General features: G+C 40.9%; 1 protein-coding gene across 8 annotated transcripts in view; it reads left to right on the top strand.

The window, feature by feature from the left end:
* Window positions 1-4322: 4322 nt before the first annotated feature.
* DAW1 (dynein assembly factor with WD repeats 1) overlaps window positions 4323-25750 on the top strand; it is a 31108-nt gene continuing 9680 nt past the window's right edge. For 6 of the 8 annotated variants that reach the window (XR_010944193.1, XR_010944192.1, XM_067740328.1 and 3 more), the window contains exons 1-10: window positions 4324-4440; window positions 9098-9170; window positions 10946-11090; window positions 12457-12515; window positions 14832-14954; window positions 15581-15680; window positions 19507-19614; window positions 21135-21241; window positions 22151-22253; window positions 23052-23166. Coding sequence is in view for 6 of the 8 variants with exons in the window: in XM_067740328.1 (XP_067596429.1) it covers window positions 4359-4440; window positions 9098-9170; window positions 10946-11090; window positions 12457-12515; window positions 14832-14954; window positions 15581-15680; window positions 19507-19614; window positions 21135-21241; window positions 22151-22253; window positions 23052-23166 (1015 nt within the window). In the remaining 2 variants the exon portion in view is untranslated. Of the gene's footprint in view, window positions 4441-9097; window positions 9171-10945; window positions 11091-12456; window positions 12516-14831; window positions 14955-15580; window positions 15681-19506; window positions 19615-21134; window positions 21242-22150; window positions 22254-23051; window positions 23167-25750 lie in introns of all 8 variants that reach the window. The other 2 variants (XM_067740323.1, XM_067740324.1) reach the window with 2 other exon arrangements.

The following is a 25750-nucleotide window of genomic DNA, read 5'->3' as shown; positions in this document are numbered from 1 at the left end:
AGTTTCTGATTGATCAAGGCAGGTGTCAGTGGGAAGAAACCCAGGGTCAATATTACATTCATACGTACAAATCCATATGAATTGCAATTGTTGATCTATGAGTCAACGTTCAGATCAACACAGGATGCCATGAATTGATTAAAAGTATTTTACAACTTTTAGGGAGGCCTCTAAAAGCCCTGTGAGAAAGTCCTACCAAGTGCTCTACACACCGGGATATGCTCCCATCACCAGGATAATGTAGGAGTTTTGTTTTTGCAAAATTTTGTACATCATTTGAGACTAATGGCCCTCCCCTGGGGGTGATTTAAAGTGCAACAGTTATTTCCTCAGGCTGAGAGATTCATGCAGGAGCTTCCAGGAATGAGTAGATCGTGAGTCAATTAAGCACAGCTTTAACCCCTTCTTCTGCCAAGGCCACAAGAGAAATCTGCCTGCACTCAGGACCTTTGATGACTTCTCTTTGGATCACCACCTCATTTGCATATAACCCTACTGCCTTCCTAGAAAGGGGGATGGGGACATATTCGGTACCAGGATTCTGGGCTGTTAAGTCAGAATACTAGGAGTCTTATTAGCAGAGAGGTCCTTGGGAGAAATTGTGAGAAGAACTTTGGAAACTGAATGGACAGTCAGGGTGCTTGGACATCCAGATAAATGACACTCAAGCAAAGATGGAGGTGAGGGCTGCGGTGGGCATGGGCTATGGGAAGAATGGACGTCATTTCCAAGGACCTGTGCTCTGAGCTCTGGATATCATGGGACGGGGGATGATTAGGAGGTTCTCTAACCTCTTACGTGGGAGAACTTTGCTTATGCTCCTTGAGCAAAGGGAGAGATGTCAAAAGCTGCAGAGCTGGAATTTTTTTTAAAAAAGCAAAGGACAACACTTCAAAGTTTGGTTCGAGGAAGTAGGGAAAATCTTTCACCTGGAACAGGAAGAAAAGAGCCACTTAGGGAGGACAGGAACTCGTGGAAATGGAGGGAGTGGTGAAGGGTAGGCAACAATGATGGAGGCTTTGGGTCCTATAACTAGAGGAAGATGGAGGTGGAATTAGGGGTGAAACAGGGAGTGTACTTGAACTTGGACTCTCTTAACAGAACAAAAGTGGAGCCAAATAGTTCTGTGATTGCCACTGATATCCCAGAATGTTCTGAAGCTGGCTTGGCCTGTGGGAAACAAAGGCCTCTTTTTATTTTGCAGTAATTTCAAATTTATGGAGAAGTTACAAGAGTACTCAAGGAATACCCCAAAAGGAACCCTTCGCCTAGATTCAACATTTTGCTCATTGGCTCTATCAACACACGTCTATACTTACACATAAGTTTTCAAAACCATTTGAGAGTTGATTGCAGGTATCATACCCCTTGATCCCTAAATAAGTCAGTGGGTTTTTCCTAAGAACAAGGACATTCTCTTACATAACCACAGTACAATGATCAAATTAGGAAATAATATTGATATAATATTAATAAAATATACTCCAAACCCCAATCCCTATTCAAATTTCAGCCAGTGGTCCCAATCATGTCCTTTATAACTATTTTTTTTCTGGTCTAGGATCCAGGGTCACTCAGTGCATTTAGTTGTTCAACTTCTTTAGTGTGCATGAATCTGGAGTAGTTTTTCAGTCTACCTTTTTCTTTCTTGACCTTGACAGTTATTTTGTACAATTTCTTCAGTTTTTGGTTGTTCTGATGTTTCCTCATGATTAGAGGCAGGCAATGCATCGTGGGCAGAAATTCCAGAGAATTGCTCTGTCCTTTGCAGTGCATTGTAATGGAGATACAGATGTCAGTTTGTCCCAATATTGGTGACGTTAGCTTTGATCAAGTGGTTAAATGGTGTCTACCAGATTTCTCTAAAGTTATTATTTTTCCAAAGGCCTCATTTTAAATGGCACAAGCATAAGCAATAACATGGGTGAACGAAATCTACTGGAGAACCCCTCATTTCTACAGATGAGCTCTTTGCCTTTCCCTACTTAAACCCTTTCCAGAGTCTTAATCATGAGGGGAAAGTTTGAGCTAGAAGGTGTCTTAGATTTCATCTGGTTCCTCGCTTCCCAAGTGTCGGATGCTTACTGCTGGTGGGATGCGGGGACTTTTATGTGCTGTCCGTTTGTATTAGGTTTAATTGTATCACTGCTGGTGGGATGCGGGGACTTTTATGTGCTGTCCGTTTGTATTAGGTTTAATTGTATCACTTAGCAGCAGAGGCTTTCTAATTTCAATATCTCTCCAACATTCCAAGTACATGAAGTAAAAAGGTTCAGTTGTGTGCTAGCTTGTCTTGAAAATTTCAAATAGTTCCTAATTTTTCCCTTTAAAAAAAAAAGAAAGAAAGGAAAGGCCTTTTTTTTGCAGTCTGGCAGGCAATAGCATAAAGTATTTCAATAGTATTTTTTTTAACATCTTTATTGGAGTATAATTGCTTTACAGTGGTGTGTTAGTTTCTGCTTTATAACAAAGTGAATCAGTTATACATATACATATGTTCCCATATCTCTTCCCTCTTGCGTCTCCCTCCCACCCTCCCTATCCCACCCCTCTAGGTGGTCACAAAGCACCGAGCTGATCTCCCTGTGCTATGCGGCTGCTTCCCACTAGCTATCTATTTTACATCTGGTAGTGTATATATATATGTCCATGCCACTCTCTCACTTTGTCACAGTTTATCCTTCCCCCTCTCCATATCCTCAAGTCCATTCTCTAGTAGGTCTGTGTCTTTATTCCCGTCTTACCCCTAGGCTCTTCATGACCTTTTTTTTTTTTTTCCTTAGATTCCATATACGTGTTAGCATACAGTGTTTGTTTTTCTCTTTCTGACTTACTTCACTCTGTATGACAGACTCTAGGTCCTTCCACCTCACTACAAATAACTCAATTTCGTTTCTTTTTATGGCTGAGTAATATTCCATTGTATATATGTGCCGCATCTTCTTTATCCATTCATCCGATGATGGACACTTAGGTTTCTTCCGTGTCCTGGCTATTGTAAATAGAGCTGCAATGAACATTGTGGTACATGACTCTTTTTGAATTATGGTTTTCTCAGGGTATATGCCCAGTAGTGGGATTGCTGGGTCGTATGGTAGTTCTATTTTTAGTTTTTTAAGGAACCTCCATACTGTTCTCCATAGTGGCTGTATCAATTTACATTCCCACCAGCAGTGCAAGAGTGTTCCCTTTTCTCCACCCCCTCTCCAGCATTTATTGTTTCTAGATTTTTTGATGATGGCCATTCTGACCGGTGTGATTCAATAGTATTTTTAAAAATTGAATTTATTTTTATAGTTACCTGCTGCTCCTCATTAAGAATTATACAAAATTTTAATTCACAGTATTGACAACAGTTTTCTTTTAAATTACCTTAAAAAATGTGAAGTGGAACAAGTGAGCCAGTTCAGAGAAATTGTAAGAACTTAAAGAAAACCCTTAGGTATGCAGCTGATAAGGCGCTGTGGCCCAAGGCTATGAACGTAACTCAGGAATTGCTTAAATTTGGGAAATTCTAATTTAGGGATTTAGGCCAAATTCCTTAAAGGAAATTGACAATCTGGTTAGCTGACTCTTCCCGTCCACAGTCTTCCTGATGGAAACTCAACATGCCAGGCAAAGAACCCATGCTGGCAAGAAACAGAACAAGTCAAAAGAAGGCCTCCAAAGCCTTAAACCCAGGGTTAGGAGCATAGGTGCAGCCTCCATAGGTGGAGGCTTCCAGGTATAGGCTTCTGACACGTCTGCCTTCCCACCTGCTTCTCTGTGACCTTGGGTGGACTGTGAGTATACCGGATAGAGCGCTTGGCGCAGTGCATGGCACTGGAAATGTAGGCGATTACGTCGAGGTCATTTTTCTTTTGTGAGGACAGGGACAGGGCATGAGGGGCAGAGAACAGTAACCGAGCGCGGGATATTTCTCCCACCCTTCAGTATTGGAAACCCAATGGGTTAAAGTGCGTGTGGCCCAGACTGTAGCTGAGGCCCTTGGTCCTCGGCCGCGCCTCGCCCCTTGTGAGGTCTCCCTTACTGAAGACACGAGTGGCCCTCGTCCCACCCACCCCAGACACCAAAGGGTGTAGATTCCGGTGGCCGCGGCGCGGGCAGGAGCGCACTCCTTGAGCGGCTCCCGGAACCCGGCGCCCGCCCTCGGGAACCCCGAGGCAGATGTAGGTGGGGGGGAGGGCAGGGCGCGCTCTGCGCCCGAGCATATCCCGGACCCCCTCCCCCCCGCCAGCCCCGGGACGCCTGAACTTCAGGATGCACCCCAAGATCTTGGGCTCTAGGCCCCGAGTCCCGGGAGCTTTCTGCGGCGCGCGCGCATGCGCGCCGGCGCCTTCCGCTGTTTGGCCGTTTCCATGACGACCAAGTCAGTCGGCTGGTGGTTCCCCGGCGAGAGAATGAAGCTCAAGGGCCTCCTGCTCCGGTATTACCCGCCAGGTACAGGCCGGGCCCCGCTCTGCCCTCTTGTGAGAACCTGCACTAGGAGGGTCTGGGGCAGAGGAGGGTGCGGGAACCCGAGAGGTGGGGTCCAGAACGAGTGATCCCTGTGGGACGGGAAGCCTGGTGCTTCCTAACTTGGGCCCCTCACTGCTTCGGATGCTGGACTCTGTTCCTCAAAAGTTTTAAAAAGACTCTTTCAGTTTTTTTTTTTTTGTTTGTTTGTTTTTTTTTTGCGGTACTTGGGCCTCTCACCGGCGTGGCCTCTCCCGTTGCGGAGCACAGGCTCCGGACGCGCAGGCCCAGCGGCCATGGCTCACGGGCCCAGCCACTCCGCGGCTTACGGGCCCAGCCGCTCCGAGGTATGTGGGTTCCTCCCGGACGGGGGCACGAACCCGCGTCCCCTGCTTTGGCAGGCGGACTCTCAACCACTGCGCCACCCGGGAAGCTCTCAGGAAGTCTTTAAACTTTTAAATTGCTGAGTCATAATGCTTTCTGGTTACTTAGGAATGAAGTGAACGGGGAGGGATAGGAGGTGATTAGTGGTGGAATATTGGTTTCTGGAAGGGAAGACACCGACAAGGACCACATTGATTTCTTCTTCTTTTTTTTTTTTTTTTTTTTGCGGTACGCGGGCCTCTCACTGCCGTGGCCTCTCCCGTTGCGGAGCACAAGCTCCGGACGCACGGGCCCAGCCACTCCGCGGCTCACGGGCCCAGCCGCTCCGCGGCATGTGGGTTCCTCCTGGACGGGGGCACGAACCCGCGTCCCCTGCTTTGGCAGGCGGACTCAACCACTGCGCCACCCGGGAAGCCCTCAGGAAGTCTTTAAACTTTTAAATTGCTGAGTCATAATGCTTTCTGGTTACTTAGGAATGAAGTGAACGGGGAGGGATAGGAGGTGATTAGTGATGTGGTGGAATATTGGTTTCTGGAAGGGAAGACACCGACAAGGACCACATTGATTTTTATTTTAAACGCACCAGAATGACTAAGTCAAGGTGTGTTGAGTATAAAAAGAAAAATGCATACTTAATAAGCATATTACCTTAGTGACTGAATTCCAGACTGTACGTATCAATCAATCAGCACATTTACTCAAGGTCTACTCTGTACACACTTTGTGCTCCTTGTCATGGGACTTTGCGGTACGCGGGCCTCTCACTGTTGTGGCCTCTCCCGTTGCGGAGCACAGGCTCCAGACGCGCAGGCTCAGGGGCCATGGCTCACGGGCCCAGCCGCTCCGCGGCATGTGGGATCTTCCCGGACCGGGGCACGAACCCGCGTCCTTTACTTCGGCAAGTGAACTCTCAACCACTGCGCCACCAGGGAAGCCCCTAAATACAGTGTTTTGACAGTTTCCTGTTCTCTCTTGATCCGAAATGCTGCTGGAATCATGTCTATTACGTCAAATTATAGTCTGTTGCAGTGATTCTCAAAGTGTAAGGGGACTCTTGGGGCCCTCAGATCCTTTCATTGGGGGTCTCAATGTCAAATCTCTTTTTGTAATAACACTAAGATATCATTTTCTTTTTTTCACGGTGTAGATATTTGCCCTAGTGGTGCAAAAGCAATGGCAGGTGAAACTGCTGGTGCCTGACTACAAATCAAGCAGTGGCACCGAACTCTAACAATGGCCATTGTATTCCTCACTGACACACTTGCAATAGGAGAAACAGAGAAACACACAAACACCCAGAAGCCCTTAGTTTTACTTAAGAATGTCCTTGGTGAAGCAATAACACTTCTTAACGTAGTGAAATACTGACATGTGGGTACGTGTTTTCTGGGTGATGAAGTAGAAAGTTCTCCTGAGGTGCTTCTGCTGCAAAGTGATGTACGATCCTTATCTTGAGGAATGTGCTTGTGCACGTGTTTGAGCTGCAAGATGAACTAGCCATTTTTTTCATGGAACACCGTTTTTACGTGAAAGACAGAAATAAACATGGTTTTCAGACTTGTATGTATGGCAGACATTTTCTTGAAAATGAACAAAGTGAGTCTGAAATTTTCAAGCAAAACTGTCAATATTTCTTGCCAGTGATAAAATTTGAGCTTTCAGAGCGAGAATTAGAACACCAGGAAATTTGTATCTAAATCATAAGCTTAACAGCTTACCAACAGTAAAAGAGTTTTCTGATGATAGATATTGGTATTAACAAATGTGATTTTTTGGATATTGTATGATGAAATATGCGCACATTTAGAACTCAGTAAACTAACATTTTTCAAATATCTGACGCATGATGTTGTAAATCACACGTGGTAAAAGAAATTGAAAGTGTGAGATAGACCAATGGGTTTTAATGTAACCGGGTCTGAAGAGTTCATTGATGTGGTTTCAGACTCGGAATTGCAACCAGTCTTTATAAAAACTACCATTTGTTGAGTTTTAAAGTAGTATCGAAGAAGAATATCCAAAATTACACAAAAAACTGATTAAAATATTCCTCCATTTTCCAACTACGTATCTGTGTATGACCCAGATTTTTTCTTATATTATATCTAAAACAACCTATAGCAACAGCTTAAATGCAGAAGCAGAGATGAGAATCCAGCCGTCTTTAGTTAAGCTAGATATTAAAGAGATCTGCAAAAGTGTAAAACAATGCTACTTTTCTTACATTTTTTTGGGTGAGGGGAGTAAGTTATTTCAATAAAATATGCTATTTATATTAACATGCTATGAATTTATTATTGCTATTTTACAACAATTTAGTAAATATGTTTTTAAAATTTCAATTCTAATGTGGAAAGTATTAGAAAACCCCCAATTCCCAATAATTAAAAACGTGTAAATTAGTCCTGAGGCCAAAACATTTCAAGTCCGCTGGTCCATATCCATAGAGGTGGTATGATAGAGGCTCTGTTCACATTTTTTTCAGTCTGTTATCTCTCTGTTGTTCAGCTTGAATATATTCTGTTGATTAGTCTTCAAGTTCACTGATTCTCTGCTTTGTCATCTCTGCTCTACTACTGAGCCTATTCAGCATGTTTTCCATTTTGGTTACTGTATTTTTCATAATACCATAATTCCCATTTGATTTATTTCAATAACTTCTATTTATTTTCTGAGATTTTTCATTTATTTGTTTCAAGTGAATCTGTAAACGACTGTTGAAGCATTTTTTTTTTTTTTTTTTTTTTCTGGCCGTGCCGTGTGGCTTGTGGGATCTTAGTTCCCTGACCAGGGATTGAACCCGCGCCCGCTGCATTGGAAGTGTGGAGTCTTAACCACTGGAAAGCCAGGGAAGCCCCTGAAGCATTTTTATGATACCTCCTTTGAAATCCTTGTCATTAGTTCCAGTATCTGATTCATCTCCATATTGGCATTTATTGATTGTCTTTCTCTGGTTCTTATTGTGAAGAGTGACTTTTTTTTTTTTTTTTTTTGCGGTACGCGGGCCTCTCACTGTTGTGGCCTCTCCCGTTGCGGAGCACAGGCTCCGGACGCGCAGGCTCAGCGGCCATGGCTCACGGGCCCAGCCGCTCCGCAGCATGTGGGATCTTCCCGGACCGGGGCACGAACCCGCGTCCCCTGCATCGGCAGGCGGACTCTCAACCACTGCGCCACCAGGGAAGCCCTGAGTGACTGTTTATTGTATCCTGGAGACTCTTGATCCCACCTACATCTATTTTCGCATGCCGTCACCATGTTTAGGTTTAGTACATAGGTTCTGGTCTGCTTCTGTGGGCTTTAATTACAGTGATACTTTAGTTTTCTGAGCTTTTGCCATGTTATTCTGGTCTAATTTGTTTTTCTGGTGTAAGACTCCTGCTTTGCTTTGTCTTAGCAAGACTCCTGCTCAGTCTTCTCTGGTGCCACCTGCAGGGGCAGAAGGTATGTCCCCAGTGTGCCTGTTCTCACTGTGTGACCTTCGGGGGGTGGAGGACAAGCCCCTGGGCCTGGTTGTGCCACTGGTTGAAAGGCAGGGAGACGCTGCTTTGGTGCTTTGCTGTGGAATGGGGTCTGGGAGGTCCTGGGACTTCGCTGATGCTGCTGTAGGCAGATCAGATGGCCCCCTCAGACAGCAGCTGAGGAGCAGGGATATGTGAAGGTCTGTGGCTTTGCTGCTCCAGCTGTTGCAGGCAGATGAGATTGCACTGGGGCCGAGCTTTGCAGTGGGGACTGGGACAGCCCAGGGCTTCCACTGGTGGGTGGGACTGCCTGCAGGGGCCCCCGTGGTGGAGCAGTTCAGGGTTCCTCATCAGTACTTTGTCTGACTTCTCTTCCTTGTCCGTTGGCCACAGAAAGCAAGCTTTTTTGTTGTTTTTTGATGTTTTGATATCTGTGCTTTTCGGTGGTTTCGGGCTGCCAGTCCTTTTGGTCCCCACTGTTGGGATACATGTGAAATGAAAAGAAAACCCAGGGAACTCACCGTGTTGTCATTCCTCAAATCCTGAGGCCCCTATCCATCCACCTTTTTCTATCCAACTTTCAATTATTTTAGCATTGCCTGCTGAATTCAAGTGTATTTAGAGGACAGACCAAGGAAAAGTGGGTCTACACCATCTTGTTTTGAAATCAGACATCACTGCATATGTTTTATGTAGAAAAATGGAAAAACAAAAATGAAAAAATTATGTCAAAGTAGGTTAACTTTGGCATAGGCTGTGATCATAAGTGTTTTATAACTTAATATTTGTTTATTTCTTAGGAATTATGTTGGAATATGAAGAAAGTGGACAACTAAAGACCAAATCCATAGATCTGCTCGATCTCCATACCAGGTAAGTTAGCTATATAATGCAATATGTATTTCATATCCAAAATTGTGATGGGGAGACCCTGACATAGGATGGTGTGTGGATGAGCTGCGTAAGCTACAGACAATGCATTACTAATTAAATTGTTCCGGGGTTTATTATTTCCTGTTTGTTTTGTTGAATTTTATTTGAATGTCTTGCTGAATGAGGAGGAAGTAGAAAAAGGATCATCAATCTTTCTTCTTCTTCTTCCCAAACCAACCATATTTAAAAAGAAAAAAAATAAACCTTTTAGTTTGGAAATCTGTTTTGATTCATAACATTTGTTGGAAACCTTTCCAAGAGGCATTATTGTCTTTTTAATTCTTATGTAAGTATAACTGTTTTGACAACTGAGTTTTTCAAAGTCATCATTGTGAAACATCTCTGATTCATTTCCATTCCAAATATTCACTTTTATTCTGAAAGACTGTGTTTCTTGAGAGCTGGGACCGTACCTGACACTCCCAGGACTCAACCTATGGTAGGTAATAAATGTTGGTTGAATGAATGGTCTCCTAGCTCAGTGCCTTGCACAAAACTGGAGCTCAGCCTGTGTTTATTTGTGAACAGAAGGAGGATGCTTATCAGATTTCACATTTCTGGGAAGCAGATGCTGAAACAGAAGTAGGTGGGTACAAGGTTACTGGGAAGTGACACCTGGGACAGATCAGAGGATGAGGCACGTCTGGGCAGGAGGAGACATCAACCTTGATGATGATGCAGGTTTGACAAGAGTCTCTCCAGCCCGTGGGGGAGCTCGGAACAAAGCTTGCGGGTTTGAGGACCCCCTTACGGGGCAGAAGTGGCCAGGCTCTTGTGCGGCCCCCTTGCCTAGCCAGCGGCCAAGGGCTGTGGGTAAGAGCAAGCCGTGGGCTCAGACACTAACATGGATCCTGAAGAAGCTGCAGCTGGAGGCTGTCAGCCAACCACCACCTCCCTCACGGCAGCTGGGCCCCGAGTCCTTTCTCGATACGCATTTGTGACATGTTTTGCAAAATGACCCTATTTTGGATGTTTTGTGGTATACAGACGTTAATATTTGTCTTGAATTAATATTATTCTGGACTAGCAAAATTTACCATGATTGCTGTAGATTATTTGAATACTGGGGAAAACTTGAACCTGTACTTTTCACACCAGTTCTCTTTCAGGGACATAATGTTATAGCCCATAAGAAATCCAATAATAATAATAATAGTAATTCTTTGAATGTTTGTTTTTGGTTAGGTACTTTCTCTTTCCCTAAAAATATTGCAAACCTAACCTTTCTGAGCCTCAGTTTCTTCATCACTAAAATAGTTGTGAAAACTATTAAATTAGAGGGTTGTTATAGGATTAAATGACAGAACATATGTAAGGTGCAAAGTATAGTAGGAGTGGGCACATTTAATATATGTTCATTTAAAAGAAAAAAGAAACAGGAAAAAAATAAATAAAAAGAGCTCTTGTTCAGAAGCAGTATGCACTTGGCCTTCTTAGGTAAGCAATGAGAATCTTTGTACACCTTCCTCAGGAGAAATCTCAGTTAATGGAAAGGCATTGGAGAGAACCCAAGCAGCTTTCATCTGTGACACAGTGCTCTTCAGTGATTTCTGTGTGTTTTTTTTCCCCCAGAAATCTCTTGGTAAAAATGATGGTGTTGTTGACATTTTATAAATCTTATGCGTCATAAAGCTAATATAATCCTTTATGTAATAAATGTATATGCAATTTTTGACAAAGACAAAAATAACTTTTTTGTTCTTGGTGAATTTCAGTACAGATGTCAATGCCTTAGTACAAGAGATACAGAAAGCAGAACCTCTAATCACAGCTTCACGAGCAAACCAGGTCAAACTTTTAATACAGAGGTTACAAAATAAACTCGGACAGTACAGCAACCACAAATTCTATCTTTTTAAGGTAATGTCTGTTTTAAAGATACTAAGTAGAACTTCAATGAATTAATTGGTGTTCTATTAATCTGAGGTAAAGTACAAATCGTGTTTTCTCTTTTCCTCAGTTCCTCACATATTTTTGCTAAGTCTTAATAAATGTTCGTTGAATGAATGAATGAAATTCAAAAATTTACTTCTTAACAGGTTCAATAAAGATTTGTACTAGTAACTTTAACTTCTCTTTATAATGATAAATCTAAAGGATAATCTAAGTTATTGAATAATTAAAATTTTTTCCAGTTAGAGTAATATTAAGACATGTTTCATGGTGGATCAATATTTCAAATTTTCTGCTTCCATGTGAACTAAACTATATTTTAGCAAATTATTTATTGACATGGATTGCATAATTTAATTCAATGAAAATATGCTTATTTTCCTGTAGTATTTTGGTGACTAAATTAAAATAAATGTAGTCATTTATTCAAGAACAGCTTTTATTTTTTTCTTTATTATTTAACAAAATTTAATGATTTATTCTAGAACTGCTTTATATTACACTGATTTTATTTGTTATGACTTAAGTAGACTTATTATTAAATACTCAGCTTATTTTGTCTGATGCAAAATATTCAAGCAATCTGTATTCATCTGTTCCATTCACGAGAGGATGGTTATTCTTGTAATAGTTCTTTGTCCAGTAGGTGGCACTATTAAACTTCAAATATGAGCTCTATAACGCATGACCTTGTAATTTATCCACCAAAGGGAACATTTTTGATAGTGAAAGAGGACACTATTAATAGTTACACTCTGGCAGTACACATAACTGGGACCGTCCCAGTCTAGCCAATCACTCTGTCCATAAACAGACGATCCAATTTAAGTATATTCATTCAATAAATATTAAGCGTCCCCTATGTGCTAGACAATGTAGGGATGGAAAGATAAATAACACAACGTATCCTGACTCTGAAGGAGCTTTAAGATTCAAAAAGTAATGATACATTGTAAATCTGTATTTGAAACATATTTAGTTTATTTCCTATATACACTGTTTATGCATATATACAAAACCATGTGCAATATGTGAAAGAAAATATAAATTAGTGCTATTTGGTATTTTATAGCCATAATCTATCTAAAGGTAAATTGATGGAAAACACAGATCCTATTATGTTTCTGTAATTAGTTGTAACCACCAAATGTGTTAGTAGTCTTAATAATAGAAGGTCCAATGTAGTTTTCTCATTTGTTCAGATATTTGATATTGTCCATTTATTATGTATAATTAAGACACATTTGAGTGTCTTCATTGGTTTGCAGTTAAAATGAATGAACTGAAAAATTTTGTTTGAGTTTAAAATAAGTGGTGTTTTCTTTCATTGAAGGTTCTCAGAGCACATATACTGCCATTGACTAACGTTGCACTTAATAAATCAGGCTCATGGTAAGGTTCTCTGTTTATTTAAAACAGTTTATTAGACTTTATTTTTTAGAGCAGTTTTAGGTTCACAGCAAAACTGAGCAGAAGGTACAGAGGTTTCCTATAAAGCGTCTGCCTTGTGCCCCTGCACACAGCTTCCCTCACCATCAGCGTCCCCCACCAAACCTGCATCTGTTACAGTTGTAGCCGATATTGATAGCGACACATCATTATCACGAAAAGTTCATAGTTTACATTAGGGTTGACTCTTGGTTTTGTACATTCTGCAGGTTGGCAAATGTATAATGACATATACCCACTGTTGTGGGATCACACAGAGCAGTTTCACTGCCCTAAAATCCTCTGTGCTCTGGTTCTTTATTTCTATGTGTAAGTCTCTGTCTATTTCTGTTCTTTATTTCTAATTTTTAATAATCAAGGGATAAAAGTTTTAAAATAAAAGTATACATGTAAGGAATACAACAGGATGATTTGATATACATATACATAGTGAAATGATAACTACAGTCAAGTTAATTAACATCTCCATAGTTACCATCTTTTGTGTGTGTGATGAGGGCACCTGACATCTATTCTTTCAGCATATTTCCGGCATTCAATACAGTATTATTAACTGTAGTCATCATGCCTGTACGTTAGATCTCTAGGCTTATTCATTCTGTGTAACTGCAACTTTGTACCCTTTGACCAATGTCTTCCCATTTCTCCTCCCCAGTCCCTGGTAACTGCTGTTCTACTCTCTGCGTCTGTGAGTTCAACTTTGTTGTTGTTTAGATTGCACATATAAGTGAGATCATATGGTATTTGTCCTTCTGTGTCTGGCTTATTTCACTTAGCATCATGTCATTCAGGTTCATCCATGCAGTAGCAAATGGTAGGATGTCCTTCTTTCTCATGGCCGAATGATATTTCATTGTAAACATATATATGCACCATATTTTCTTCACCTATTCATCCTTTGACAGATATTCAGGTTATTTCCATATCTCGGCTATAGTGAACAATGCTGCAGTGAACATAGGAGTGCAGGTATCGCTATGAGATCCTGATTTTGTTTCCTTTGGATATATACCCAGAAATGAGATTGCTGGATCATATGGTAGTTCTATTTTTATTTTTTTTTGGTAACTACCATCCTCTGTTGCATAATGACCATACCAATTTACATTCCCCAAGAAGCTAGGAGGAAAATGCCTAGAAGAGAACCACAGATATACTGCCTTGTCAGCCTTGCTGTTTAGCTGGGTGTGGATCAGAATTTGTTTCACCTTTTATCATAACCACTTGTCATTAAGACTGGCTTTTCAATTTTGTGCTTTTTGTTCTGTGCTTGGGAAATATTTTTCCTAATGGAGTATTTAAGGAATAACTAAGATACTCTTAATTTAAGCTATTAGAGGTCAATATATTGATACTAACGATTCCTATAGTAGAATAGTCACGTTAAAGGATTGTTAAATATTAAACAAATATTTATTGAACACTTAGTGTGTCAGTCATGTTCCAGGGCCTAGGGATGATGGTGGTAAACCAGGCGGGTAGAAGAACTAGCATGTATGAAAGAAACAATACAGTTCTTCAGAGACTAGTGGGAAGGGGAATATGGCTGATCAGGGTGTGCTCTCGGGAGAAGTTGAGGTCCCAGGTGTAGCCAGGACTGCTGGCCTTGCGGACCACAAGCAAAGTTTGAATTTTCCTCTAGATCACTGGGAAGCCATCTGAGGAAGGTTAAACAAAATAAATCCAATTTTGGTGAGGGAAATAGATTTATAAGGGACATGTGTGAGTCAAGCCCTATTAGAAGGTGGTTTTATTTGTTTGGGCAAGAGATGGAGACAGTGGAGCTGGTGAGAAGGGATGTACTAGGGATGTATTCTGAGACTGGGCTAATAGAATTTACTGATAGATTGTGTGTGGGATGTGAGGGAAAGAGAGGCATCAAAGGTGATGCTAAGACTTTATGGTCTGACCAACGGGAAGAATGATGTTATTTGTTGAGATATATTAGACTTTCAGAAAATGTTACTGATCATTAACATTATTTAATGATATAACTATTTATATTGTAAGAATGATTATTGGAAGGATTACTCTTTATTTTATTTAGTAACTAGTAACTCCTTTTTGGGTTTGGGTTAAAATTGGAAAGTTTCCAGGTCAAAGGTTAGATATTGCTCCCAATTTGTTTGTTCTGCCTTCACAACTTCCATTGTAAAAAGCAAGGTAAATGGGGTTATAATTTTGCAGGCAAAAACAATGAGGTCTTTATTAACACATTGCTAGTTTCACCTTGTGGTGTATTTATATTGCTTGTGTTAGCTTTATCACAGGAAGCTATGATCGGACATGCAAACTCTGGGACACTGCCTCTGGAGAGGAACTTCACACCCTGGAGGGTCACAGGAATGTGGTTTATGCCGTAGCATTCAACAATCCTTATGGGTAAAAAGACATTCACTTGTTCAGTTATTCCTTATTAATCCATTCATTCTTTTATTCATGTCTCCCTCTATCTATTGGGGAAGGAAAAGAGGAAGACAAAGAACTAAAAGTTATTGAGTGCCTGACATGTGCTTTGAAAACCTCTTAAATACCTTCTTCAGTGCTTAAAGGAGCTTTGGGATAGGTATTGCTGGTTTCATATAACGTATATAAAGTTCAGATACCCTTCCCAGGTTCACACAGTAGTAAAGAGGTGAGTAAGGGTTCAAGCTTTTGCAGGGCTGACTCTCTGCCCTTGGGAGCTCTCTGACAGCAAGTTCCTGCTGATGTTTATAGCACTGGGCTGAACATGTAAACCGATACTATTCAAAAATTAGAACTCTAGTTTGTTATAGAGTTCACTGAAATAGATATAAGATTGCTTGTTGTTTCATTTTATTTTTAAAAAATTTTTATTTTATATTGGAGTATAGTTGATTTACTGGATAGGTTATTATTTTAAAAGTGAAATAAACTTCTGAGTAGATAGAGATCCATGTATTAATATCTCTTCTCTTAATTCAGTATATCAAATACTGTGGTTGAATTTGTTTTCAAATTCCATATATATTCTTTTTAAATCTTAGTGACAGAATTGCCACTGGATCCTTTGATAAGACTTGTAAACTATGGAGTGTAGAAACCGGAAACTGTTACCATACCTTTAGGGGTCATACAGCAGAAATAGTGAGTATATTTATTTTATTATATTTTTATGTTGTCATTCTTTTTGTTTTGTTTTTTTTTCAGTAAAACTTATTTTTTCAGTAAAACTTTTTTCAGTAAAACTTATTTTTTAGAGCAGTTTTAGGTTGACAGGAAAATTGAGTAAAAAGTACAAAGATTTCTCACCTTTCCCCTCCGCGGCATGCTCCATTATTAGCATCCCCATCAGGGTGGTACGTATATTACAACTGATGAACTTACACTGGCACATCACATCATTGTTATTTCTTTTTAGAATTCCATTGTAAAAGCAGTGGCTATACCTTTATAATTAATTTTAAAGCCTATCTGATATTTTCAGTTTCTATGTATCATGTATGGTGGTATTGATATAATTTATAAACTACTCTAGTCTTAATATCTTGCCCATGCTGTAAAAGACCCATATCCTGCTTTGACTAAGTAGGCAAACGATGGGAATGAACACAATACCCAACCTGACTTTTCCTCTTTCACTGACTTGTCTTTAGAGGACTGACGTGATGAGGGTTGACGAAGTTCTTAAAGTAGCTTTTAAAACAACTTTTTTATATCATGTAAGATATCTAAGCTGATTGTTTTCTGGATATAATTAGAACTCAAATTTGCATAAATAGTTTGATACTCAAAATGGCTTTCACTATTGGGAAGCCCTTGTCCTTGGCCAATTCTGTGTTACATTTTATAACAATTAGTGAGATCATTGGCACCCTATGGAACAAGTGATAGCTTTTAAAAATAAACAGTCTACTTATTTTAGGAATAAAAATTTATTTATATTCATCCTTCAAATTCATTGTATGTTCATCCAACAAGAGCTCACGCTATGTTCAAGGTACTTTGCTAAACACTGGGGATACTGCAGTTAGAAATTGTAGCTGACCCTTTAGTGGCACTCAACATGCCTGAAGCACCGTCCTAAGCCCTTTACATATATTAGCTTAGTTGTTTCTCATAACAACCGTAAGGGGTAGCTATTTCCCCATTTTACAGTTAAGGATGCTGAGGCATAGAGCGCTTAAGTAATTTGTCCAGGGTCATAAGAAAGACAGAATCCTCATTCTCCTAGTGTGGCCATGTTTTCATACTCCCTTGGAATTTTGAAAAGGTTTCTTTATTTATAGTTCCTAGGAAGACATTTCGTATTTTTCGTAGTCAACAACATCAATCCAATGAATGTTTACTAAGCATTGACTGTGTGAAGCCCTGGCCTATGTGTGTGGGGTACCAAACAGAATCAGATGTAGTTCTTGGTCCCCCAGGGATTTTGCAGTCTTGTAGAGGGAGTAGAGGTGTCCATGGATAAGCTTAAAGATGTGTTGTAGGTGGGCTAGAAGTTGGCGGGGAGTTCAGTGAGGGCACAGAGGGAGTGGCCAAGCCTCCGTGGCCAGGACTGGTATTCAGGAAAGACTCTGCAGAGAGGTGGCAGGTGCGTTCCAGGCAGAGGGAGCTGCAGCAGCAAACGCCCAGAGGAGGTGTGTAATCGTGGTTTGTGCTTAGAACTCAAGTGGCTCTGAGCGTCCAGGGCAGCGCTTCCCAGCCTTCCGCGCACAGAAGGTGCTCATACGGAGATGCACACGCTGGGAAGAGCCGCTCCCACAGTTAGAGGTGACTGGCGGGGATCTCTGGCGCTGCCCAGCTGTCTGGGCTAAATGTGCCAGTGCCTGGCACACCTGTAACCCTGCAAAGCCACATCCCAGCCTTTGTGTGATTGAAGTGAGGGAGGCAGGGGAGGCCTTCTTGTAGATTTCTAAAGGGTCTTAAATGCTATGCTAAGGAATGGGGACTTCATCCTGGAGATATTGCCATGCTGTTGAGACTTTTCAGCTGGGAAGGGGCATGCATGGTCAGCTTTGCATTTTGGGAAGATCATTCTTTTGCCATTGTGAAGGAGAAATGGGCAGCGGATAATATCAGAAATATGGGCCAGTGGGGATCTTGTAGCCACCCAAGCAAAGATGACAAAGCTCTGTTGTGAGGCTGGTGAGGCGAATGTGAGAGAGGTCAGGGGTGGAAGGAGGAGGACTGGGTCACCAAGTAGACACGAGGCATGAAGCAAACAAAGTGTTTAGGGTGGTTCCCTGATTTCAGACTCAGGCAGCTGGCAGCGCCATTCACCAAGTCTGTACATAAGAGAGAAGCAGGATTCTTTGTGTGATTTGCATGTCTTAGACAGAGTGATTAAGGTCTCCCTGTGTGATGGCCAAACAGAGGCATCCATTTGGCAGTTGGCTCTTTGGGGCCGAACCGAGCAGTGAGATCTGGGCAAAAGACGTGGATGTGTGAGTCACCGGCATCTGGGTGGCAGTAGAAACCACCGAACAATTGAAATTTCCCAAAGGGAAAGGTAGACTGTAGGGAGAAAACTGGTGGGATCTTGGGAAGATGGAGAAGAGAAAAATTTAAAAGATACAATAAAGGAGACAAGAAGTTAGAGAAGAAAAGCAGAGCACTATCAAAGCAGTCAAGAAGGAAGAACATATCGAGAACCTCAGGCATGTTAAGTGAGATGATCAAGACCAACAAGCCTCTCAACTGGACATTGAGTTCCAGTAGAGTTGAAGAGTGGAAGATGGGCAGTGAGTGATGGTAGGCTATTTTTCCAAGGAATTTGGTTGTAAAGGGAAATAAAGGTAGTTAAAAAATGGATATGTTGAGTCAAGGGAGGATTTGTTTTCATGTGGGAAGAGCTCAAGCATACTTACAGGCCACTGGAAAGGATCTCGCTCCTTCTAGAGGGAAGGAAAAGTTGGTGGGCTCATCTCTCCTAGGTGTACAGGGAACATAGTGTCTTAAAATGGCAAAGTGATCCCTCTGAATCTGAGACTGGAGGAAAGGAAAGTGAGGGCCAGGGGAGGAAGTTCTCAACTGATAGGTAAGTTTTTTCAGGGAAGTATTAGGAGGCCAGGTTATCTGCTGAGGAGGAATGAGGATGGGAGTGGAAGCAAAAATGGGGAATGGGAGAATATATTGAATCCGAGGCGTGTTAGACAAAATAGGGAAAGCTACTGAGGCCACAGCTGAGGACAGAAGACATGAATGAACATCACTAGTATCTGCTATACTGTTTTCTTCAACTGCCTTGGTTGAGGGTAGTGCAGGCAAATGAGAGATAAAATCCCAGATTGATACAAGTTTTTAGGAGTTATATGAAGAGTGCAGGTGAAAAGACAGGGACTTGGAGTTTTGGGATGCTGGCAGGAGTGATGCTTCCAGGTGTCATTTGAATGGGGGATAATGGGCCAGGAAGAAAGAGAGGGGTTTACATGAAATGGAAGGTATCCTATGGGGAGGTTGGAGGGGAGGCTTGGTAAGGAAGAGAGAAAGTAGAAGTATTGGGAAATTGTACCTAGAGACTGGTGTATTGGTAGTGAATCTTCTAGAAAAGGTGACATCAAGGTAAGGGTGTTGCCGTGGGAGTGATCCCTGGTTGGGCAACTAAGGTCCCACATGCCCCGCGTCGTGGCCGAAAAAAAAAAAGATGGGAGCCAGATAGCATGAATCTCCAAGGAGCTGGGCTTTGCTTTTGTTCTTGTTCTCCTATGGTCTGGAAGTGACTAAGGGGAGCCAGTGCCTCTCCAAGCCTGAGCTGCGTGATGTGGGAGAACAGCAGCCTCTTCTCAAGAGGAGAATGCGTCAGGATCTACCTGCAGATAAATGGCTACTCGTATCTGGTATTTTGCTGCATATCTGTACAAAGAATTAGGCTGAATCTGCTGAGAGAGTCACGTCTCCAAGCTTTTCTATGTTAGAATTAACAATTTAAAACTCTATCTTTCTAACATCTCTCTCGTTTCATGTAATTCAGGTGTGTTTATCGTTTAATCCTCAAAGCACATTGGTGGCTACTGGAAGTATGGACACAACGGCCAAACTGTGGGACATTCAGAATGGAGAGGAAGTGTTCACTCTCACAGTATGTTACTAATGTTAATAACATCAAGAGTTTTACATTTTCATTAGCTATTCCTTTGGGTAAGCCTTTTACTTGTGGGTTTTTTTTTAATAAATAAATCAATTAATTTTTATTTTTGGCTGTGTTGGGTCTTCGTTGCTGCGCACGGGCTTTCTCTAGTTGTGGCGAGCGGTGGCTACTCTTCGTTGCGGTGCACGGGCTTCTCATTGCAGTGGCTTCTTTTGTTGCAGAGCACGGGTTCTAGGCGCACGGGCTTCAGTAGTTGTGGCACGCGGGCTTCTGTAGTTGTGGCGCACGGGCTTAGTTGCTCCGCGGCATGTGGGATCTTCCCAGACCAGGGATCAAACCCGTGTCCCCTGCATTGGCAGGCAGATTCTTAACCACTGCGCCACCAGGGAAGTCCCTTGTGTTTGTGTTTATTTGTATATTTATTACAAAATGAACTCTAAGTTAGAAGATGTTTTTGAGCGATTGGTTTTCAGACTGTAGTAGAAGAGTGTTTCAGCTGGTTTGCTGACTATTCCCAAAGACTTAAATGGACGTGCTGGGGAAGCCCAGATGGGCTTTTTATTTTGACTAACTTCAGTCTGTAAGCCGTACCAACTATTGCTTAAAACCTATGGTCACCTACCTGGCTAAAAGCAAAGGAGATGGAGGCTGGGGCCTTTGGGAAGAGGCAGAAGTGGAGGAACCTGCCAGAAGATTTCTTAAAGAAACTCCCTTCTTTTCTAACCTCCAGCCTTAGAAGCCTCTGGTATTACAAAGTCTGAAGTATAAGGGGCAAGGGGCAGGAAGTGACAAGGCCAAAGGGCACTGCCCGCAGAGTGGATGCTGGTGGTGTGGTTCGGCAGGGGCCCCTGTCTGTCGCCACCACATGTCCGTCCAGAACCATCCTATGACTGCTACCCTCCACTTCTTCCCGCCTCAGCGAAAACTACCAAGCAAAAAAGTGTGATGCTCTGTGGCAATCAGTGGGGACAATTGGATGGGAAATCACATTATTTTATTCTTTCAGATTATAAATGGGTTTAAAAAATAGGATCCACTTTCTAGGAGAACTTTTCCTAGAAGTTCTCCTTCTAGAAAAAGTTAAAATGGACTAGAAAAAAAGAGGAAAATCAGTGTTTTTAACTAACACCAAGAGTTTTTCTTTCTTAAATCAGAGAGCCTCGTTTTATTCATGCAAGTATACTTTTCCTGATCTTCGTACTCATCACTTCTGTGGGTCACGCTTCTTCACTGCCTCTTCTTTCAGATAAATGCCTAAGAGCGTTGGAAGGTGCGTGTCCTGCTCTACACGTGTCCTTTATTAAAATTAAATGGAGCTGAACATTAAAATTCTGAGCACATAAACGTATTTCAGCTTGTTTGCAGTCTCTCCCTATCCAGCCAGCCACTGATCTCTCTTCTCCCTATAGAGCTTTGCCTTTTTTAGCATTTTCTTTTAGACTATTATGTTATACATTTGTAGAAATCGTTTCATCTACAGGTATGCATGATGATATCTGGTCTTTTTCTAGGGACACTCAGCTGAAATCATCTCTTTGTCCTTTAACACCTCAGGAAACAGAATCATTACGGGGTCTTTCGATCATACAGTTACAGTGTGGGATGCTGATACTGGAAGGTATTCTTGATTTTTAAGAATTTTTTTTAACCTGCATCAGAAGATTAAGAAGATAGTCTTTGTTATTTATCAGCTTAATGTTAAATCTATTCTTTACCTTGGATTCCATAGGAATAGGGACACATTGAAAGCAAATTAATTCATTCTTTAATGATTTTTCTGATCCACCAAAAATATATGCTTCCTTGGAATTCTGACGAAATAATGCCAAACAGTAACATAAAAGGAGAATGTTAACAATAGCCTGGTTACACAGCTATTATTTATTCCATGTACTATGTAATCAGATTTCAATGGCTTGTCATTATGGTAGGCATGGGTATCATGAATAAATAAAATCATGGCTAATGACCCAGATTTAATTTTGTCCAAGAACTTCAACTTCCTTCCTAATTATTTTTGGTTCTAGTTGCTAAGAAGTTAACTAAATTAGCCTACTTTTGTTGGAAAACTCCACTCTTGGACTTGTCTGCGTTTTGATAGAGGGACCAATTATCAGGGGTACCGATCAAAATGGTTGCAACAAGAAATGAGAGGGAAGGAAAGGTTCTCAGACGACTGATGGGTAGTTTCTGAACAACCAAGGGGTCCTCCTATCTGGTGTAAAAATAGTTCTAGAACTTCAGATTACCTTTATTATTTTTTATCCATGCCTTTCTGAAGTGTTGTCTTAAGTAATGTTGTTATCTTGGGTTGTTAAAAGTTTAAGTATATTTTTTGCTGAAATTAAATTAGTAGCCTAGTTGACTCTTTTTGGAGCTACAGTTAAGCCATCTTTGATTGGTCATCATAGATATTATTTTGTGAAAAGTAAAATTCAGACTCTTACACCAATGGCTTGAGATCATTCTTTGTACACGTTCTTGACTGAGGAATCTTTTGCCAGTCTGAACCATTTCCATTTTGTAGGAAGGTGTTCACCTTAATCGGGCATTGTGCTGAGATCAGCAGTGCCTTATTCAACTGGGATTGCTCTCTGATATTAACTGGCTCTATGGACAGAACCTGCATGGTGAGCTCAAGAAATATCTTTGCTCTGTAATTCTTATGTCTGTACTTTATACAGTGTCAGGTATTCATTGCAACATTAACAAATTTTAAAGGTGCTATAAAATTAAGACATTAATTTATCAACAACTGGTAATTTTTAAATTTCAAGTTTCTGATCCTCCAAGTTTGAAGAAATTATGATGTAAAATAGTTTTAGTTGATTTAAATGTGTTGAAAGATCTTATTATTTTAAAAGGCGCGTTATTTTTGTTTAATGCCCCTCTATTCCTTTATTAAAGTTCGATTAGAGTGAACTTCACGAAGTCTCAACACAATGCCTCCCTGCCTTTACGTTTCTGTTGCTAAGAGCTTATGTTCTAGAATTATTATTAGATATATAGGTTATACACCAAATGTATTATAATCTTAATGTGCTTTTCATTTTCTAGTATTGTAGTTTTAGATCAAGCTCTTTACCATTTGGTGCCCTTTGCATGAAAAGAGGATGCTTCCATTCCAATCAGAGAAGCATGCACTTGGAGATTTTTTTCCTCATGTAGTGGCAGATTTGTCTACCCGTTCTAAATGTCTGTCCTTGGTCTTCTCTGTGTCCAAAGTGTGCCTTGTTAGATGGTTGGCTGTGGTCTCCGGTCATGAATCAAGGTAAAATGAACAAACATGTGAAAACTATACACATGATTTCGGCACAGTTAATTTAGCCAGCCATAAACATGTCGTGAAGACTACTTCTGGCCACCTTTGCACTTTAGATAGGAAGTCATAGTCTTTGTCATCTTCTTCTTTTTAAAAAAAATTTCAGCTGTGGAATGCTACAGATGGAAAATGTGTGGCAACATTGACAGGCCATGGTGATGAAATACTAGACAGCTGTTTTGATTACACTGGAAAGCTTATTGCGACGGCTTCGGCTGATGGTAGGTAATCTGTCAGTACATTTAATTTATGGAGAGATTTATGTTTTGTTCGATAAACACGTGTGATTCTACACTGTAGGTCATCTCCCTGGTGACCAGCTATGATAGAAACTACATGTGCCTCATCTCTATGATGTACGTCAGTACACTAGGTCTCTATCATATTCTTGATAATCACATGTGATGCTATAGAATGTCTGCATCACCTCCTTGACAGCCACATATGATGTTAAACTAGATCTTCATCTCCTTGATAACTATATACATTGGTGTATCTTGGGTCATCTCCCCCTAACGACCATGCGTTATGCTACACTATGTTGTTCTCATCAGCTTGACTGCCACTGATGGTTCTATAATAAATCTGCATTGTCTCCTTTGTAACATGCGCTGCTCTCACATGTCTAGTGAATCATCATGATGAACATACATAATGAGCTATACATCACTTTCCTGAATGTCACTTAGGATTCTACACCATGTCCGTCTGATCTTATTGGTAACCACGGTCTGATGCTACACTGTGTCTCATTGTCTGCTTGACAGCACTGTATAGTTGTATACTTTGCATCATTTTCTTGACAATAACAAATGAAGTTATGCTATATCTACATCCCTTTAAAGTAAATATGTATGTTGTTATGCTATTGTTTATCGCACTGATGACACTATATGATGCCATAGTATGTCTGTGTTGTCACCTTTACAACCACATATGATGCAGTGCTATATATGCAAAATCTGTTTGGCAGGCACATGTGATGCTATATTATGACTGCATTATCTCTTTTTTTTTTAACATCTTTATTGGAGTATAATTTCTTTACAATGGTGTGTTAGCTTCTGCTTTATAACAAAGTGAATCAGCTATATATACACATATCCCCATATCTCTTCCCTCTTGCATCTCCCTCCCACCCTCCCTATCCCATCCCTCTAGGAGGTCACAAAGCACAGAGCTGATCTCCCTGTGCTATGCGGCTGCTTCCCACTAGCTATCTATTTTACATTTGATAGTGTATATATATCCATGCCACTCTGTCACTTTGTCCCAGCTTACCCTTCCCCCTCCCCGTCTCCTCAAGTCCATTCTCTGCATCTGTGTCTTTATTCCTGTCCTGCCCCTAGGCTCTTCAGAACCTTTTTTTTTTTTTAGATTCCATATATATGTGTTAGCATACGGTATTTGCTTTTCTTTTTCTGACTTACTTCACTCTGTATGACAGACTCTAGGTGCGTTATCTCTTTAATAACTATGTATGATATTTAAAATAAGATTTTTCTCTGATAATCCCGTATTATGAACGTCTGTGTGCATGTAATCTCCTTGAAAACTAAAGGTGATGCTATACCATGTCTATGTCATTTCCTTCACAAGCATGTGGAGTGCTACCCTATTCTGCATTATCTCCTAGACAACTGTGTGTGATGATATAGCTTGTTTCATATCCATGATGGCCATGTATGGTGCTGCAGTATATCTGTGTCACCTGCTGATAACCACATATGTTGTTACACTCTGTATGTGCCACCTCCCTGTAGTCCACAGATGACTATACACTATGTCTCCATTATCTGCTTGCTGGGATGTATTATTGTACAGTGTTACACTATGTCTTTTCATCTTCTTGAGAACCACACATCATGCTATACTATGGCTGCATTATTTCTTTGATATCCTCACACAGTGCACACTGTGTCTACATCAACATTCCGACTACCATGTACGATCTTGCGTTACATCTGGATCATCTTATCAATGGTCATGTGTCATGCGACACTATGTCTATCTCCTTGATTCTAAACTATGTCCGTGTCATCTTCTCATCAACAATGTAAGACACTATGCTGTGTCTAGGTCATCTCCCTGATGAACACATACGATACTACACTCTATCTTCATCATCTTTCTGATGACCACATTTGATCCTAGACTTTGCGCCATCTCCCTCATGACCATGCTTGACGCCAGCCTATGTCTACATCATCTCTGTGATAACCACACATGACACTATGTCTGTGTCACCTCCTGTGAATGCATGTCATGCTGCTGTATGACTGTGTCATTTCCCTGACAACATGAGCAAGCCTCCACTCTGTCTAAGTCACCTCTCTGATAATCACATATGATGCTACACATATGTTTAATTCTCTTAATGACCATATGTGACTTTACATCGTGCTTGTGTAAATTCCTTAACAGCCCTTTAAGAGATTCTGGCAAAAATGGAATGCTCTTCCCAGGCATGATTTGTTCACTTGTTCTTTGCCTATATTTGCTCCTGGTGACTAACATACTTTTAAGTAGTTACTTTGTGTTATAATCAGTTGTAGAATTTTGCCAGTGATTCATTTTAATTACAGTCTTTATTATTGTCTCTCTTTTCAAAATTATATTTGCATGCTCATTCTCTTACTCACTAGGACTTTTCAAACATGGTCCTTTAATCATACATACATGTCCTTTTTACATCCTGGAATATAAACACCCTGAATCTGGAGAATTTTATTTTTTAAACTATTTACTTTCTCATCTTCTCACAGATCTTTCCTTTTAAAAATCATCCCTTAACTATAATTAATC

This window comes from Pseudorca crassidens, chromosome 6 (assembly GCF_039906515.1).
Source record: "Pseudorca crassidens isolate mPseCra1 chromosome 6, mPseCra1.hap1, whole genome shotgun sequence".
Lineage (NCBI taxonomy): Eukaryota > Metazoa > Chordata > Mammalia > Artiodactyla > Delphinidae > Pseudorca > Pseudorca crassidens.
This window is presented reverse-complemented; position numbering and strand designations above follow the sequence as displayed.